Source organism: Pristiophorus japonicus, chromosome 23 (genome assembly GCF_044704955.1).
Source record: "Pristiophorus japonicus isolate sPriJap1 chromosome 23, sPriJap1.hap1, whole genome shotgun sequence".
Classification (NCBI taxonomy): Eukaryota; Metazoa; Chordata; class Chondrichthyes; family Pristiophoridae; genus Pristiophorus; species Pristiophorus japonicus.
Window position 1 is genome coordinate 16,391,660 of NC_091999.1, and position 17,964 is coordinate 16,409,623.

Sequence of the window (17,964 nt, forward strand, 5' to 3'; positions counted from 1 at the left end):
TAACTCCTTTTTGAATATATTTAGTGAATTGGCCTCAACAACTTTCTGTGGTAGAGAATTCCACAGGTTCACCACTCTCTGGGTGAAGAAGTTCCTCCGCATCTCGGTCCTAAATGGCTTACCCCTTATCCTTAGACTGTGCCCTCTGGTTCTGGACTTCCCCAACATTGGGAACATTCTTCCTGCATCTAACCTGTCTAACCCCGTCAGAATTTTAAATGTTTCTATGAGGTCCCCTCTCATTCTTCTGAACTCCAGTGAATACAAGCCCAGTTGATCCAGTCTTTCTTGATAGGTCAGTCCCGCCATCCCGGGAATCAGTCTGGTGAACCTTCGCTGCACTCCCTCAATAGCAAGAATGTCCTTCCTCAGGTTAGGAGACCAAAACTGCACACAATACTCCAGGTGTGGCCTTACCAATGCCCTGTACAACTGTAGCAACACCTCCCTGCCCCTGTACTCAAATCCCCTTGCTATGAAGGCCAACATGCCATTTGCTTTCTTAACCGCCTGCTGCACCTGCATGCCAACCTTCAATGACTGGTGTACCACGACACCCAGGTCTCTTTGCACCTCCCCTTTTCCTAATCTGTCACCATTCAGATAATAGTCTGTCTCTCTGTTTTTACCACCAAAGTGGATAACCTCACATTTATCCACATTATACTTCATCTGCCATGCATTTGCCCACTCATCGAACCTATCCAAGTCGCTCTGCAGCCTCACAGCATCCTCCTCGCAGCTCACACTGCCACCCAACTTAGTGTCATCCACAAATTTGGAGATACTACATTTAATCCCCTCATCTAAATCATTAATGTACAGTGTAAACAGCTGGGGCCCCAGCACAGAACCTTGCGGTACCCCACTAGTCACTGCCTGCCATTCTGAAAAGTACCCATTTACTCCTACTCTTTGCTTCCTGTCTGACAACCAGTTCTCAATCCATATCAGCACACTACCCCCAATCCCATGTGCTCTAACTTTGCACATCAATCTCGTGTGTGGGACCTTGTTGAACGCCTTCTGAAAGTCCAAATATACCACATCAACTGGTTCTCCCTTGTCCACTCTACTGGAAACATCCTCAAAAAATTCCAGAAGATTTGTATTAAAAGCAATTGGTGTGATCTGAACAAGAGTATCCTAGTTTGAATTATATATAAACCCTGAGAATAGTTGAATTGCTATAGTTAGCAAAGCGGCAAAAAGCTGCTAAGTAGTTAAAAACTACATCTGGCCACCACGAAGGGACAAAACAAAGAGATAGCTGACAAAATAAAATATACTTATTAAACAAGTTAATTGGGGACTCTTGTATTTTTTTCTCTCCATTTAAAAACAGATTGTTGTGTATAAACAGCAGACGCAAGGCAGCTAGTTTGATCACCGATCGAACCTTAGGTGGGTTGATTTACGTCAACTGATAGTGACTATTATCTTCGTTAAGGAAGCTTAATTAAAAATAATTAATTTTAAAATGCCAGAGGAGTGTCTTTGGGAAGAGTATCAGAAAAAGTTAGAAAAAAGATGTGGCGAGTCGCAAGTGTAGACACTTTTGGTAGATTGCCTAGGGAGAAACCCGAAAGTGTCTGTTAAGGATGCGGTCATTTTTGTTGATGAACAGATTAAAGCTAAGAAATGGAAGCTGGGTAAGGCGATGAATCTAGTAACCTATGCAGCTTCATACTGCGCAGAACGTGAATCAAAGGCCGAGAAACATAGAAAAAAAAACATAGAAACATAGAACATCGGTGCAGGAGTAGGCCATTCGGACCTTCAAGCCTGCTCCACCATTCAATAATATCATGGCTGACCATTCGCCTCAGTACCTTTTCCTGCTTTTTCTCCATACCCCTTGATCCCTTTAGCCGTAAGGGCCATATCTAACTCCCTCTTGAATATATCCAATGAACTGGCATCAACAACTCTCTGTGGCAGGGAATTCCACACGTTAACAACTCTGAGTGAAGAAGTTTCTCCTCATCTCAGTCCTAAATGGCCTACCCCTTATCCTAAGACTGTGTCCCCGAGTTCTGGACTTACCCAACATCGGGAACATTCTTCCCGCATCTAACCTGTCCCGTCCCATCACAATCTTATACATTTCCATGAGATTCCCTCTCATCCTTCTAAACTCCAATGTATAAAGGCCCAGTTGATCCAGTCTCTCAACATAGGTCAGTCCAGCCATCCCGGGAATCAGTCTAGTGAACCTTCGCTGCACTCCCTCAATAGCAAGAACCGTCCTTCCTCAGATTAGGAGACCAAAACTGAACACAATATTCCAGGTGAGGCCTCACCAAGGCCCTGTACAATTGCAGTAAGACCTCCCTGCTCCTATATTCAAATCCCTTAGCTATGAAGGCCAACATGCCATTTGCCTTTTTCACTGCCTGCTATACCTGCATTCCAACTTTCAATGACTGATGAACCATGACACCCAGGTCCCATTGCACCTCCCCTTTTCCGAATCTGCCGCCATTGAGATAATATTCTGCCTTCGTGTTTTTGCCACCAAACTGGATAACCTCACATTTATCCACATTATACTGCATCTGCAATGCATTTGCGTACTCACCTAAGCTGTCCAAATCAACCTGCAGCCTCTCAGCATCCTCCCCACAGCTCACACCGCCACCCAGTTTAGTGTCATCTGCAAACTCCAAGTTACACTCAATTCCTTCATCCAAATCATTAATCTATACTGTAAAGAGCTGGGGTCCCAGCCCTGAGCCCTGCGGCACTCCACTAGTCACTGCCTCGCATTCCGAAAAGGACCTGTTTATCCTGACTCTCTGCTTCCTGTCTGCCAACCAATTCTCTATCCACGCCAGTACATTACCCCGAATACCATGTGCTTTGATTTTGCACACCAAACTCTTATGTGGGACCTTGTCAAAGGCCTTTTGAAAGTCCAAATACACCACATCCACTGTTTCTCCCTTGTCCACTCTACTAGTTACTTCCTCAAAAAATTCCAGAGGATTTGCCAAGCCTGATTTCCCTTTCATAAATCCATGCTGACTTGGACCAATCCTGTCACTGCTTTCCAAATGCGCTGCTATTTCATCCTTAATAATTGATTCCACCATTTTCCATACTACTGATGTCAGGCTAACCAGTCTATAATTACCCGTTTTCTCTCTCCCTCCTTTTTTAAAAAGTGGTGTTACATTAGCTACCTTCGAGTCCATAGGAACTGATCCAGAGTCGAAAGACTGTTGGAAAATGATCACCAATGCATCCACTATTTCTCGGGCCACTTGCGTAAATACTCTGGGATGCAGACAATCAGGCCCCAAGCATTTATCAGCCTTCAATCCCATCAATTTCTCCAACACAATTTCCCGCCTAATAAGGATATCCTTCAGTTCCTCCTTCTTACTCGACCTTCAGTCCCCTAGTACCTCCGGAAGGTTATTTGTGTCTTCCTTTGTGAAGACAGAACCAAATTATTTGTTCAATTGGTCTGCCATTTCTTTGTTCTCCATTATAAATTCACTAAGTCCGACACAAGGGACCTACGTTTGTCTTCACTAATCTTTTTCTCTTCACATATCTATAGAAGCTTTTGCAGTCAGTTTTTATGTTCCCGGCAAGCTTCCTCTCATACTCTATTTTCCCCCTCCGAATCAAATACTTTGTCCTCCTCTGTTGAATTCTTAATTTCTCCCAGTCCTCAGGTTTGCTGTTTTTTCTGGCCAATTAATATGCCTCTTCCTTGGATCTAACACTATCCTTAATTTCCCTTGTTAGACATGGTTGAGCCACATTCCCCGTTTAATTTTTACTCCAGACAGGGATGTACACTTGTTGAAGTTCATCATGTGATCTATAAATGTTTGCCATAGCCTATTCACCGTCAACCCTTAAAGTATCATTTGCCAGTCTAGTCTAGCCAATTCACACCTCGTGCCATCGAAGTTAGCTTTCCTTCAGTTCAGGACCCGAGTTACAGAATTAACTGCATCATTCTCCATCTCAATAAAGAATTCTACCAGATTATGGTCACTCTTCCCCAAGGGGCCTCGCACAACAAGATTGTTAATTAGTCCCTTCTCATTACACATCACCCAGTCTAGGATGGCCAGCTCCCTTGTTGGTTCCTCGATATATTGGTCGAGAAAACCGTCCCTAATACACTCCAGGAAATCCTCCTCCACCGCATTGCTACCAGTTTGTTTAGCCCAATCTTTATGTAAATTAAAGTCGCCCATGATAACTGCTGTACCTTTATTGCGCACATCCCTTATTTCTTGTTTGATGCTGTCCCTAACCTCACTACTACTGTTTGGTGATCTTTACACAACCTCCACCAGCGTTTTCTGCCCGTCGGTATTCCGTAGGTCTACCCATACCGATTCCACATCATCCAAGCAAATGTCCTTCCTTACTTTTGTATCAATTTCCTCTTTAACCAGCAACGCCACCCCACATACTTTTCCTTTCTGTCTATCCTTCGTAAATGTTGAATACCCCTGGATGTTGAGTTCCCAGCCTTGGTCACCCTGGAGCAATGTCTCTGTGATGCCAATTACACATATCCATTAACTGCTATCTGCACAGTTAATTCATCCACCTTATTCTGAATACTCGTCGCATTGAGGCACAGAGCCTGAGGCTTGTCTTTTTAACACACTTTGCCCCTTTAGAATTTTGCTGTAATGTGGTCCTCTTTGTTTTTTGCCTTGGATTTCTCTGCTCTCCACTTTTACTATTCTCCTTTCTATCTTTTGACTCTGTCTCCCTTTTATTTCCATCCCCCTGCTATATTAGTTTAAATCCTCCCCAACAACACTAGCAAACACTCCCCCGAGGACATTGGTTCTGCTCCTGCCCAGGTGCAGACTATCCGGTATTTACTGGTCCCACCTCCCCCCAGAACCGGTTCCAATGTCCCAGGAATTTGAATCCCTCCCTTCTGCACCACTCCTCAAGCCACATATTCATCTGAGCTATCCTGCGATTCCTGCACTGACTAGCACGTGGCACTGGTAGCACTCCTGAGATTACTACTTTTGAGGTCCGACTTTTTAATTTAGCTCCGAGCTCCCTAACTTCGTCTCGTAGGACTTCATCCCATTTTTTACCTATATCTTTGGTATCTATATCTTTGGTACCTATATGCACCACCACAACTGGCTGTTCACCCTCCCTTATCAGAATGTCCTGTACCCGCACTGAGACATCCTGGAGTCTCGGGTGCGGCCGCAGAAACGCCTATCTATTCCCTTTACAATTGAATCCCCTATAACTATAGCTCTCCCAATCTTTTTCCTGCCCTCCTGTGCAGCAGGGGCACCCATGATGCCATGAACTTGGCTGCTGCTGCCTTCCCCTGATGAGTCAATAGCAGCCAAAGCGGTGTATCTGTTTTGCAGGGCGATGATCGTAGGGGTCCCCTGCACTTCCTTGCTTGCACTGCTCTTCCTGTTGATCTTCCATTCCCTATCTGGCTGTGGACCCTGTACCTGCGGTAAGACCAACTCGCTAAACCTGCTATTCACATCATGGATGCTCCAGAGTGAATCAACTCACAGCTCCAGTGCCGCAATGCGGTCTGTCATGATCTGCAGGCAGATACACTTCCCACACACGTAGTCGTCAGGGACACCAGAAGCATCCCTGAGTTCCCACATAGTACAGGAGGAGCATAACACGTGCCCGTGCTCTCCTGCCATGACTTAATCCTTGGATTAACTTAATGAGGCAACAACAATGTTAAAAGTTTACTCACTGATAAAAGAAAGAAAAAGAAAAACTTACCCCCTTGGTTGTGACATCACCTTTTGATTTCTTTCTACTTCTTTTTTGCTGCCCTGCTGCAGCTGCACCGGCTGGGCCTTTATAGGCCTCAGTGATCTCCTGCTCCACCTCTCCGACACTGCCGCCGATCCCCGATCTCCCGCTGGACCTTTATAGGCCTCAGTGATTTCCTGCTCCACCTCTCTGACACTGCCGCCGATCCCCAGACTCCCGCTGGGCCTTTATAGGCCTCAGTGATCTCCTGCTCCACCTCTCCGACACTGCCGCCGATCCCCAGACTCCCGCTGGGCTTTTATAGGCCTCAGTGATCTCCTGCTCCACCTTTCCGACACTGCCGCCGATCCCCAGACTCCCGCTGGGCCTTTATAGGCCTCAGAGATCTCCTGCTCCGCCTCTCTGACACTGCCGCCGATCCCCGGTCTCCCGCTGGGCCTTTATAGGCCTCAGTGATCTCCTGTTCCACCTCTCCGACACTGCCGCCGATCCCCGGTCTCCCGCTGGGCCTTTATAGGTCTCAGTGATCTCCTGTTCCACCTCTCCGACACTGCCGCCTATCCCCGATCTCCTGCTGGGCCTTTATAGGCTTCAATGATCTCCTGCTCTGCCTCTCCGACACTGCCGCCTATCCCCGATCTCCTGCTGGACCTTTATAGGCCTCAGTGATCTCCTGCTCTGCCTCTCCGACACTGCCGCCGATCCACGGACTCCCGCTGGGCCTTTATATTCCTCAATGATCTCCTGCTCTGACTCTCTGACACTGCCGCCGATCCCCGATCTCCTGCTGGACCTTTATAGGCCTCAGCGATCTCCTGCTCTGCCTCTCCGACACTGCCGCCAATCCCCAGACTCCCGCTGGGTCTTTATAGACCTCAGTGATCTCCTGCTCTGCCTCTCCGACACTGCCGCCAATCCCCAGACTCCCGCTGGGTCTTTATAGACCTCAGTGATCTCCTGCTCCGCCTCTCTGACACTGCCGCCGATCCCTGGAATCCCGCTGGGCATTTATAGGCCTCAGCGATCTCCTGCTCTGCCTCTCTGAGGCTGCCGCCGGTCCCCGGATTCCCGCTAAGCCTTTATAGGCCTCCCGAACTCCTACTCCGCCTCTCAACGCTACCGCCGGAATTGGAGGATAAGATATCAGCATTGAGAAAACAAAATTCGGCTAAGAATGAAGAATTGCAGAAAATAGATTCAGACAGTAAACAAATTGAGAATTTGCAGAGTCAATTTGCCTCAGCTACTGCATTAATGCAACAGCAGAATATCAATGCAAATCACGCAGGACTGCAATGAAAAATTACGCAATCTTGAGATTCAAAACGAAGATCTAAGCAGATAGAATAGCCATCTCACCAAACAATTATAGAACTCATGGGGAGCAATGAGGGACGCTTTGCATCGACCCCAAAGAGAGGCAGACCATCAACCTTGTCAGGCTACGATCCGACAGTTTTTCAACTAGTTGGGAGTAAAAACATGCAGTTGTAGCCGCAGCAACGATGGAACATACCTGCTCAGATCTTAATGAGAGTCTGGCTCATTCTGGTTGAAATTTGGAGCCATTCCTCCTCGCTCTCTTACTGCTAAATACCACATCATGTGGTAATAATGACACAACAATTAAAAAGGATGAGAAAAAGGCTCCGCTCAAACCCCCGGCTATCGAAAACCAGTAAGTATCGTGACTTGAACTAATGTCACCTCAACTCAACACCAGATGACACTGGGGCAGATACTGATTGAGTTTCACCACCGGCACTCCTGTTTGGTAGGAGCTTATCAGCGTTCTCAGCCTTCAAAAACTAAACTAAAAAAGCCAGTTAGAAACCAGAAAACAAAACATACCTCTGCGCGTAGCATAGAAACTTGTGAAACAGGATAAGCATGAATTGCAGGAGAGAGAGTAGGAAGATCTAAGAACTCAGCAAAGGAAGGAAAAAACGGAACTAGAAAATATGTTGCTGAAATAAAATAATTGAAAAAAAATGCAAGTATGAATAAATTGAGCGTTAAAATATTCAATGTGTACTTAAAATTGAATTACATTTTAAGTTAGAAACGCAGGTGCCTAGTTAGTTTAATTATGATTTATGCAGCGATGGGTTTGTAATAAGGATGGGTTTGTTTAACAAAAGATAAAATTTAAGCCTCGAAGTTATAGTTGCTAAAAAAATGATTTGGAAGTTTTAATTGGATTACAGTAAAAAAAATAAATGCGTGGTCTCATTTTAAATTAATTCAGATTGTAACAAAGCACTGTCTTTTCAATTTTGTTATTACAAGCTGAAAAATTCCGAGATGCTCACTTACCTGTCAAAATAAAACTTAAAAATTGATTACATTGGTTTGAAAGTTAAGTGCCTTTAAAAAAAGCCTGCATAAATTTCTCGAAGCTACAAGCTAAGGGAAAATCCCCTCTCTTTTGCCTTTTGTGTAGAATGTGTTTCTGATGTTTGTTAAATACAAAAACGATTGTTTCTCCAGTTACATTCAGAATTTTAAAATTAACCTGGTCAGCAGAAAGTCGACACCATTTGGACACTTCCGCTGCCTGTGTCAAAGACAGTGCTGTGATCCTTCTTGGGACTGATAGGATATCAAAGGAATTTAATTCTGCATTTTGCAAATAAAACAGAACCTCTGTATGAACAGTTGAAAAATGAGTATGGGACAGACTTTCGACCGGCCTGGGGAGATATCCAGACAAATTCAGTAAAATGCTTTAAAACAAGCTATAATACAGGCAACTGCTCTTATCTCTCTGGATGGGATTCAGAGTGAACACCCACTCATCTCAGCAAGCAGAATTGGTAGCCATTATTCGCGCCACCCACTACACAGTATCTGAAGCAATAAACATTTGGTCTGACAGAAGCTATGTATGCCATGCAGTTATGGCCTTGCACCGATACCAAAAACTGCGTACTATTTGTTAGATAGTAAAATTTTAATACATTCTGGTCTCCTCCGTAAACTTTGGAAAGTGCTCCAGAAACGACTCGCCCTTGTCATATAGGCCACCAGAAAGATTCCTCACCCCATAACAATGGCCATAATGCAGCTGGTCAGTTGGCTAAAGAATCTGCAATAACCGGATTAAATGTACCAGGTTGCGTTTTTGAAACTCCCCAGATATCTGCTGTAGCGGCTGCCACTAAAACACAAGCCATCGACTTGCATAAACTCCAGTCCGAGCACGACACTACATGCGACGACGAGTAAGTCCATATGAGGCTATGACTGGGAACCAAATGTGGATACCAATAGACATAAACCTGGGGAATAACATACCACTCAAATGGACGGGTCCACATCAAATAATTGATAAATTAAATCCAGTTATGTGCCTATTGAAACATACATAGAAACATAGAAAATAAGTGCAGGAGTAGGCCATTTGGCCCTTCGAGCCTGCACTGCCATTAAATAATATCATGGTTGATCTTTCCCTTAGTACACCTTTCCTGCTTTCTCTACGTACACGTTGATCCCCTTAGCCGTAAGCGCCATATCTACCTTCCTCTTGAATATATCCCATGAACTGGCATCAACAAATCTCTGCGGCAGGGAATTCAATACGTTAACAACTCTCTGAGTGAAGAAGTTTGTCCTCATCTCAGTCCTAAATGGCCTACCTCTTATCCTAAGACTATGTCCCCTGGTTCTGGACTTCCCCAACATCGGGAACATTGTTCCCACATCGAACCTGTCCAGTCCCATCAGAATATTATACATTTTTATGAGTTCCCCTCTCATCCTTCTACACTTCAGTGAATAAAGGCCCAGTTGATCCAGTCTCTCCTCATATGACAGTTCAGCCATCCATGGAATCAGTCTTGTGAACCTTCGCTACACTACCTCAATAGCAAAAATGTCCTTCCTCCGATAAGGACACCAAAACTAAACACAATATTCCGGGTGAGGCCTCATTAAAGTCCTGTACAACTGCAGTAAGACTTCCCTGCTCCTATACTCAAATCTCCGAGCTATGAAGGCCAACATACCATTTGTCTTCTTCACTGCCTGCTGCACCTGCGTGCCAACTTTCAATTTCTGATGGACCATGACACCCAGGTCTCGTTGCACCTCCCCCTTTCCTAATCTTCCACCATTCAGATAAAATTCTGCCTTTGTATTTTTGCCCCCAAAATGGATAACCTCAAATGTATCCACATTATAGTGCATCTGCCATGCATTTGCCTACTCACCTAAGCTGTCCAAATCACCCTGCCGCCTCTTAGCGTTCTCCTCAAAGCTCACACCGCCATCCAGTTTTGTGTCATCTGCAAACTTGGAGATATTACACTCAATTCCTTCATCTAAATCGTAAATGTATATTGTAAAGAGCTGGGGTCCGAGCACTGAGCCCTGCGGCACTCCACTAGTTACTGCCTGCCATTCTGAAAAGGACCCATTTAACCTGACTCTCTGCTTCCTGTCTGCCAACCAGGTCTCTATCCACGTCAGTACATTACCCCCAATACCATGTGCTTTGATTTTGTACATCAATTTCTTGTTCGGGATCTTGTCAAAAGCCTTTTGAAAGTCGAAGTACACCACATCCACTGGTTCTCCCTTGTCCACTCTACTAGTTACATCCTCAAAAAATTCCAGAAGATTCGTCACGCATGATTTCCCTTTCTTAAATCCATGCTGCCGTGAACTGATCCTGTCACTGCTTTCCAAATGCGCTGCTATTTCATCCTTAATAGAAACATAGAAACATAGAAAATAGGTGCAGGAGTAGGCCATTCGGCCCTTCGAGCCTGCACCGCCATTCAACAAAATCATGGCTGATCACCCACCCCAGCACCTACCCCCACGACCCCTCCACCCCCTCCCCCGACCCCCCCAGCCGCAAGGACCACATCCAACTCCCTCCCGAACACATCCAATGAACTGGCATCAACAACTCTCCGCGGAAGGGAACCCCACAGGCCAACAACTCCCTGAGTGAAGAAGTCCCCCCCAATCCCAGCCCCAAACAGCGTGCCCCACTGGCTCCGGACCCACCCAACACCGGGAACACTCCCCCCGCACCCAACCCGCCCCGTCCCGTCAGAATCCTTCCCAAACACCCCAGGATGTCGAGCCCCCAGCCGCGGCCACCGCGGAGCCACGCCCCCGCAACGCCAACCACACCACATCCACAAACCGCCATCTGCGCAGGCAACCCGTCCACCCCACTCCAAACACTCCCCGCACCGAGGCACAGACCCCCCAGGCCCGTTCCTCCAACACACTTCGCCCCCCCAGACCTCCGCTGCAATATGGCCCCTCCAGTCCCCCGCCCTAGATTTCTCTGCCCCCCACCTCCACCACTCTCCCCACCATCCCCCGCCCCCGTCTCCCCTCAACTTCCGTCTGCCTCCCCGCACAGGCTCCCATCTTGGGGGCGATAACCTTCTGGGGCAGGGAATTTTAGCCCCCAGCGTGGAAGTCCTGCTCCTGCCGCAGAATTGGCCTTACTGCCCCTCAATGGAAGCGGAGTGCAATTTCCCACACTCCACTTCCTTTGGGGGCAGTTACCGGGGCACGATTGGATGCTCCTGTGACAGTTGGAACTGGTGCTCTCCACTCTCTCGTCCTGTGACAGTTTGAACTGGTGATTGATTCCAATTAATGATTGATTCCAACATTTTCCCCAATGCTGATGTCAGGCTAACCGGTCTATAATTACCTGTTTTCTCTCTCCCTCCCTTTTTAAAACGTGGTGTTGCATTAGCTGCCCTCCAGTCGATAGGAACTGATCCAGAGTCGATAGACTGTTGGAAAATGATCACCATTGCACCCACTATTTCTAGGACCACTTCCTTAAGTACTCTGGGATGCAGACCTTCAGGCCCCAGGGGTTTGTTGGCCTTCAATCCCATAAATTTCCCTAACACAATTTCCCGCCTAATAAGGATATCCTTCAGTTCCTCCTACTGACTAGACCCACTCTTCCCGAGTACATTCGGAAGGTTATTTGTGTCTTCCTTCGTGAAGACAGAACCAAAGTCTTTGTTCAATTGGTCTGCCATTTCTTTCTTCCCCATTATAAATTCACCTGAATCCGACTGCAAGGGACCTACGTTTCTTTTCACTAATCTTTTTTCACTTCACATGTATATAGAAGCTTTTACAGCCAGTTTGTCTGTTCCCTGCAAGCTTCCTCTTGTACTCTATCTTCCCCTCTTAATTAAACCCTTCGAACTCCTCTGTTGAATTCTAAATTTCTTCCAGTCCTCAGGCTCGTTGCTTTTCTAACCAATTTATATGCCTCTTGCTTGGTTTTAACACTATCCTCAATTTCCCTTGTTAGCTACAGTTGAGCCACCTTCCCCGTTTTATGTTTACTCCAGACAGGGATATACAATTGCTGAAGTTCATCCTTGTGATCTTTAAATGTTTGCCATTGCTTATCCACCATCAACCCTTTAAGTATGATTTGCCAGTCTATTCTAGCCAATTCATGCCTCATACCGTCGTAATTACCTTTCCTTACGTTCAGGATCCTGGTTTCTGAATTAACTATGTCACTCTCCATCTTAATAAGGGATTCTACCATATTATGGTCACTCTTCCCTAAGGGGCCTTACACAACAAGATTGCTAATTTGTCCCTTCTCATTACACATCACCCAATCTATGATGGCCAGCTCTCTGGTTGGTTCCTCGACATATTGGTCTAGAAAACCATCCCCAATACACTCCAGAAAATCCTCCTACACTGTATTGCTACCAGTTTGGTTCACCCAATCAACATGTAGATTAAAGTCACCAATGATAACTGCTGTACCTTTATTGCACACATCCATTATTTCTTGTTTGATGCTGTCCCCAACCTCACTACTACTGTTTGGTGGTTTGTACACAACTCCCACTAAAGTTTTCTGCCTTTTGCTATTCCGCAGCTCCACCCATACCAATTCTACATCGTCCAGGCTAATGTCCCTCCTAACTATTGATTTAATTTTCTCTTTAACCAGCAACGTCACCCCGCCTCCTCTTCCTCTCTGCCTATCCTTCCTAAAGGTTGAGTTCCCAGCCTGGAGCCATGTCTCCATGAAGCCAATTACTTCATACCCGTTAACTGCTGTCTGTGCAGTTAATTCGTCCACCTTATTCCGAATACTCTTCGCATTGAGGCACAGAGCCTTCAGGTTTGTCTTTTTAGAATTTTGCTGCAATGTGTCCCTGTTTATTTTTTGCCTTGGGTTTCTCTGTCCTCCACTTTTCCTATTCTCCTTTCTATCTTTTTCTTCTGCCACCATTTTATTTCCATCTGTCTCACTGCATAGGTTCCCATCCCCCTGCCATGTTAGTTTTACTTCTCCCCAACAGCACTAGCAAACACTTCCCCTCGGACATTGGTTCCGGTCCTGCCCAGGTGCAGACTGTCTGGTTTGTACTGGTCCCACCTCCCCCAGAACCACTTCCTATGTCCCAGGAATTTGATTCGCTCCCTTTTGCACCACGCCACGTATTCATCTGAGCTATCTTGCGATTCCTACTCTGACTTGCATGTGGCACGGGTAGCAATCCTGAGATTACTACTTTTGAGGTCCTACTTTTTAATTTAGCAACTAGCTCCCTAAATTCATCTCATAGGACCTCATCCCGTTTTTTACCGATATTATTGATACCTATATGCACCACGACAACTGGCTATTCACCCTCCCTTTTCAGAATGTCCTGCACCCGCTCCAAGACATACTTGACCCTTGCACCAGGGAGGCAACATACCATCCTGGAGTCTCGGTTGCTCCCGCAGAAACGCTTATATATTCCCCTTACAATTGAATCCCCTATCACTATAGCTCTCCCACTCTTTTTCTTGCCCTGCTGTGCAGCAGAGCCACCCACGGTACCATGAACTTGGCTGCTGCTGCTCCCCTCTGATGAGTCATCCCCCTCAACAGTACCCAAAGCGGTGTATCTGTTTTGAATGTTCCGCATGGCCTAAAGGAAGAACCAAAACTGAAATGGTTCCATATCAATCAGATGAAACCTGTTCAGAACGAAAAAATATTATGCTTGGTTTTCTTGCACGTGAATGATGTGGATCTATACGCTTCTATTGCTACTAGGAAGTTTGGGATAGACAACGAAAGAAGAGCAGGACTGCAGAACACTCTCAGACGATAAATGTACTCAGCTCCTCTTTTTTGGAACATTTCCACTGGTTCTTGGTGGACTTAAAAAAATACATAATGAATCATATGGATGGCATTTCCCATTGTGGATGAAGCAGGATAATAATGTAACAACAGAATACACGGCAGGTTGTGGTGCTATAACGGAAGGTGTAGATCAGTGGGACATAAAAGAAGTATACGGAGTATGTATGAGATGTCCGTTTAGAGATAGGGAAGGCCGACAGGTATGGAGATTTCTGAAAAAGAGTGGGGGATTGTGGGGAGAAAAAAAAACAAGGCACAATAGCATCAGAAAAGAAAGCATACAACCAATTGTTTTGTCCTAGATGGTGGAAAAAACATGAAGGGCAGTACTCATGCATTGGGACACATATTAAACCTACCCACCCGGAAAATAAACCTGTCATGACTACATTCAAGGCTTGTGGAAAATATACCTACCTCACACGTGACAGAAGTGGGATAGGTGCACAGATGGTGAAATTTGAGGATGCTGTCGAAAGTGGTTTAAATGATAGAGGGGAATTCTGTAGTATTAGGTTTGAATCGTAAAATGAAAGTAATGACTCAGATCAGGATCAGAGATGCGGAACTATGTAAAATTTAAAGTTTGATTAAAGTATATTCAGTCAAGCACGAATGCCACAAGGTAGGGAACCAAAGGTTATAGGGATTAATATAGAAAATCTTCCCTGGATTAGAATAATTTCACATTTATTGTTAATTGTTCAACTCACATTGTTAATATGATTAATAGTGCACATCTTCAATTTAAAGCATCTCATACGCCAGACACAAACATGACTTAACGTTATAACCGCCCAAAACCGATTAGACAAAAGTCAAAATGAAAACTTAGGAAGTCCCTCCACCTCAAGGTAGGGATTGTAAGATATCAGCTATTGACAGATGTTAGAAGTTAGAATGAATAAGCTTATTTTACACGTCTTTAAATAATGAACAGCCTTTACGTTTGTAACTTCCTGTATGTGCATTGATTGTCTATAAAACTAGTTTATAAATGATAGAAAATGGCCATGTAATATAACGTGTTTCAAAATGGCCAAAGTCTGAGAAGCAAAGCATCATGGTAAATTGAGCCATTATTATGTTATTCATTTTTATAACTGCTGATAGAGCTTCATTTAGAACTGGAAGGATCATGGCCAAAATTATTAATAGGTAAGATAAAAGTATGCAGCATGTACCAATTCTTATCATAATTTTGCAAAGCCAAGCTCAGTATAATTGTGTGTGTGAAGGTCTGTATAACTGTTCTCAGAGAAGTGAGCCCTACCACAGAGAACGAGGAAAGATAAAGATAACATAGTAGGTCAAAGGCAGTAGTCAATATGATCTATTGTAAGCTAAAAACGGCTGCAGATTTTCACAGCATTTGAATGGGAGGAAAGGGATATAAAGCAACAGCTCTTCTACCAGGAAGGCAGTGCGAATCAAGACAACAGGAAAAAATCATCTTCAGAAGGAAAAGAGGATAACGGGTCGGCACCACGGTCTCTCAAGAGGACGCAATAGAGAACAGGCTGTGACTATAATTTGTTAAGTATTGCTTTTTGTAACAATGTAATTTACTTGAAAAATCTCTCTTGTTTTTACACAATATCCATGTAATAAAAACATTTGTTCTCATCTGAACAAGATTCTCCTAGTTTGAACTGAATATAAACCATGAGAATAGTTGAATTTCTATAACTTGCAAAGTGGCAAAAAGCTGCTAAGTAATTAAACATGTGAACGGCCTCTCATCAGTGTGAACAAGCTCGTGGCCCTTCAGCTTCCCAGAGCTTTTAAAGCTCTTCCCACAGTCAGAACACAGTCAGTGTGAACTCGCTGGTGTATCTGCAGGCAGGATGAATAAACAAGTCCCTTCCCACACACAGAATAGGCGAACGGACTGTCCCCGGTGTGACTGCACCGATTAACTTTCAACAGAGACGAGGAACTGAATCCCTTCCCGCCGTGCCCACCTTCACCCGGTTTCTCGCCAGTGTGACGGTGCACATGTCTCGCCAGGTCAGGCGATCGGGTGAATCCGGGTCCACACTCGGGACACGTGTTTGATTTGTACGTGCTGCGATCGCTGCCCTCCCGTTCCATGAGCAAAGCCGATGATATTCACGTCCGAATGAATGACGTTACCCTGTCAGATCCTGACGTAATGTTTGGTTTCAGCTTTCTGTCTGTAAATGCTCCACTTCTAAAACCTTTCAAATACCAGTTTCGAAAAGTGATAAATGTTACTAAATGTCCCCACCTCCCAGTCCGGGGGCAGTGAAGCTGATTTTCAGCCGCAGCTGCTGCACAGGTTGGTTGAAAGGACCAACAGTAATGGCGGCTACACTACCCACAAGCCCCCGCGCTCCGGCCACCGCCCGGAGTTGTGACTGACGCCGCGCATGCGCCCCTTGCCCCGCCCACTCCTCCAAAGGCACCGGGTCCGCACCGCGCATGCTCAGCACACACACAAACACACACACACACACACACACACTGGGACCCTATCAATCATCCTCCGCCCCCTCCCCCCATCCCCCGCCTGCTCGCTGGGCCCCTGAGTTTCAGGCTGCCGCGCCGGCATTTCTTTGTAAACATAGAAACAAAGTAATTTACAGCGCAGAAGGAGGCCATTTCGGCCCATCGTGTCCACGCTGGCCGACAAAGAGCCACACAGCCCGGTCATCAGCCCTGAAGTTACATATAAACATATGTACAATGAACAATGGTGGACAGATAAAGAGTACCCGGTCCAACCAGTACGCCCCCCACAACTGCGATACTCCATGTATCGCAACATTCTACTCTCCACAACTCCCAGAGCCATACGCTCTCCAGGGAGAGGCAAAAAAAACAGGTAAAAACTCAGGCCAATTGTAGATCAGAAAGAAATCTGGGAAAATTCCTCTCCGACTGCTCCAGGCAATCAAACCGATTCCAGGAGATCACTCTGGCCATATTCGATTCCCTGAAGTACTTACTATTGTATCTGCACCAGCCAACAAGAGGTTATCCAGTCGAATCCCACTTACCAGCTCAAGTTCCTTAACCCTGCAGGTTATGCTACCTCAAGTGCCCATCCATGCACCTTTTAAATGTGGTGAGGGTTTCTGCCTCTACCTCATTTCCAGGCAGTGATGTCCAGACCCCCACAACCCTCTGCGTGAAGAAGCTTTCTTTAAATCCCCTCTAAACCTTCGGTACTGGTGAAGAGCCGCAATCAGAGAGGGAAAGTGAGTTTTCCCCAATATAGATACATAGAAAATAGGAACAGGAGTATGCCGTTCGGCCCATCGAGCCTGCAACGCCATGCAATATGATCATGGCTGATCCTATTATTCAACACCTTATTCCCGCTTTCTCTCATTATCCTTTGATGCCTTTTGCGTGTAGAAATCTATCTATCTCCTTCTTAAATATATTCAGTGCCTTGGCCTCCACAGCCATCTGTGGTCGGGAATTCCACAGGTTCACCACCCTGTGAGTAAAGAAATTTCTCCTCATCTCAATCCTAAATTTCCTATCCCGTATCCTGAGAGTGTGACCCCTTGTTCTAGACTTCCCAGCCAGGGGAAACCTCTTCCCCGCATTCGGTGTGTCCAGCCCTGTCAGAATTGTAAATGTTTCAATGAGATCCCCTCTCATTCTTCTAAACTCGAGTGCATACAGGCCTAGTCGACCCAATCGCTCCTCATACGACAGTCCTGCCATCCCAGGAATCAGTCTGGTGAACATTCGTTGCACTCCCTCTAGGACAAGTATATCCTTTCTTGGATAAGGAGGCAAAACTGCACACAATACTCCAGCTGTGGTCTCACCAAAACCCTGTATAACTGTAGTAAGAGATCCTTGCACCTTTACTCAAATCCTGTTGCTGCTTATTGCACCTGCATGTTTGCTTTCAATAACTGGTGTACAAGGACACCCAGGTCCCTTTGTACATTGATATTTCCCAAGCTATCACCATTTAAATAATACGTTGTCTTTATGTTTTTCCTACCAATGAGGATAACGTCACATTTATCCACTTTATAATGCAT

General features: G+C 45.5%; 1 protein-coding gene across 1 annotated transcript in view; it reads left to right on the forward strand.

Moving 5' to 3' along the window:
• The window catches only part of LOC139235405 (zinc finger protein 214-like), a 32,293-nt gene extending 16,848 nt beyond the window's left edge, over positions 1–15,445 (forward strand). Inside the window, exon 3 of the mRNA XM_070866535.1 lies at positions 15,303–15,445. Coding sequence (XP_070722636.1) covers positions 15,303–15,445 — 143 coding nt within the window. The remainder of the gene's footprint in view (positions 1–15,302) is intronic.
• Positions 15,446–17,964: the final 2,519 nt, after the last annotated feature.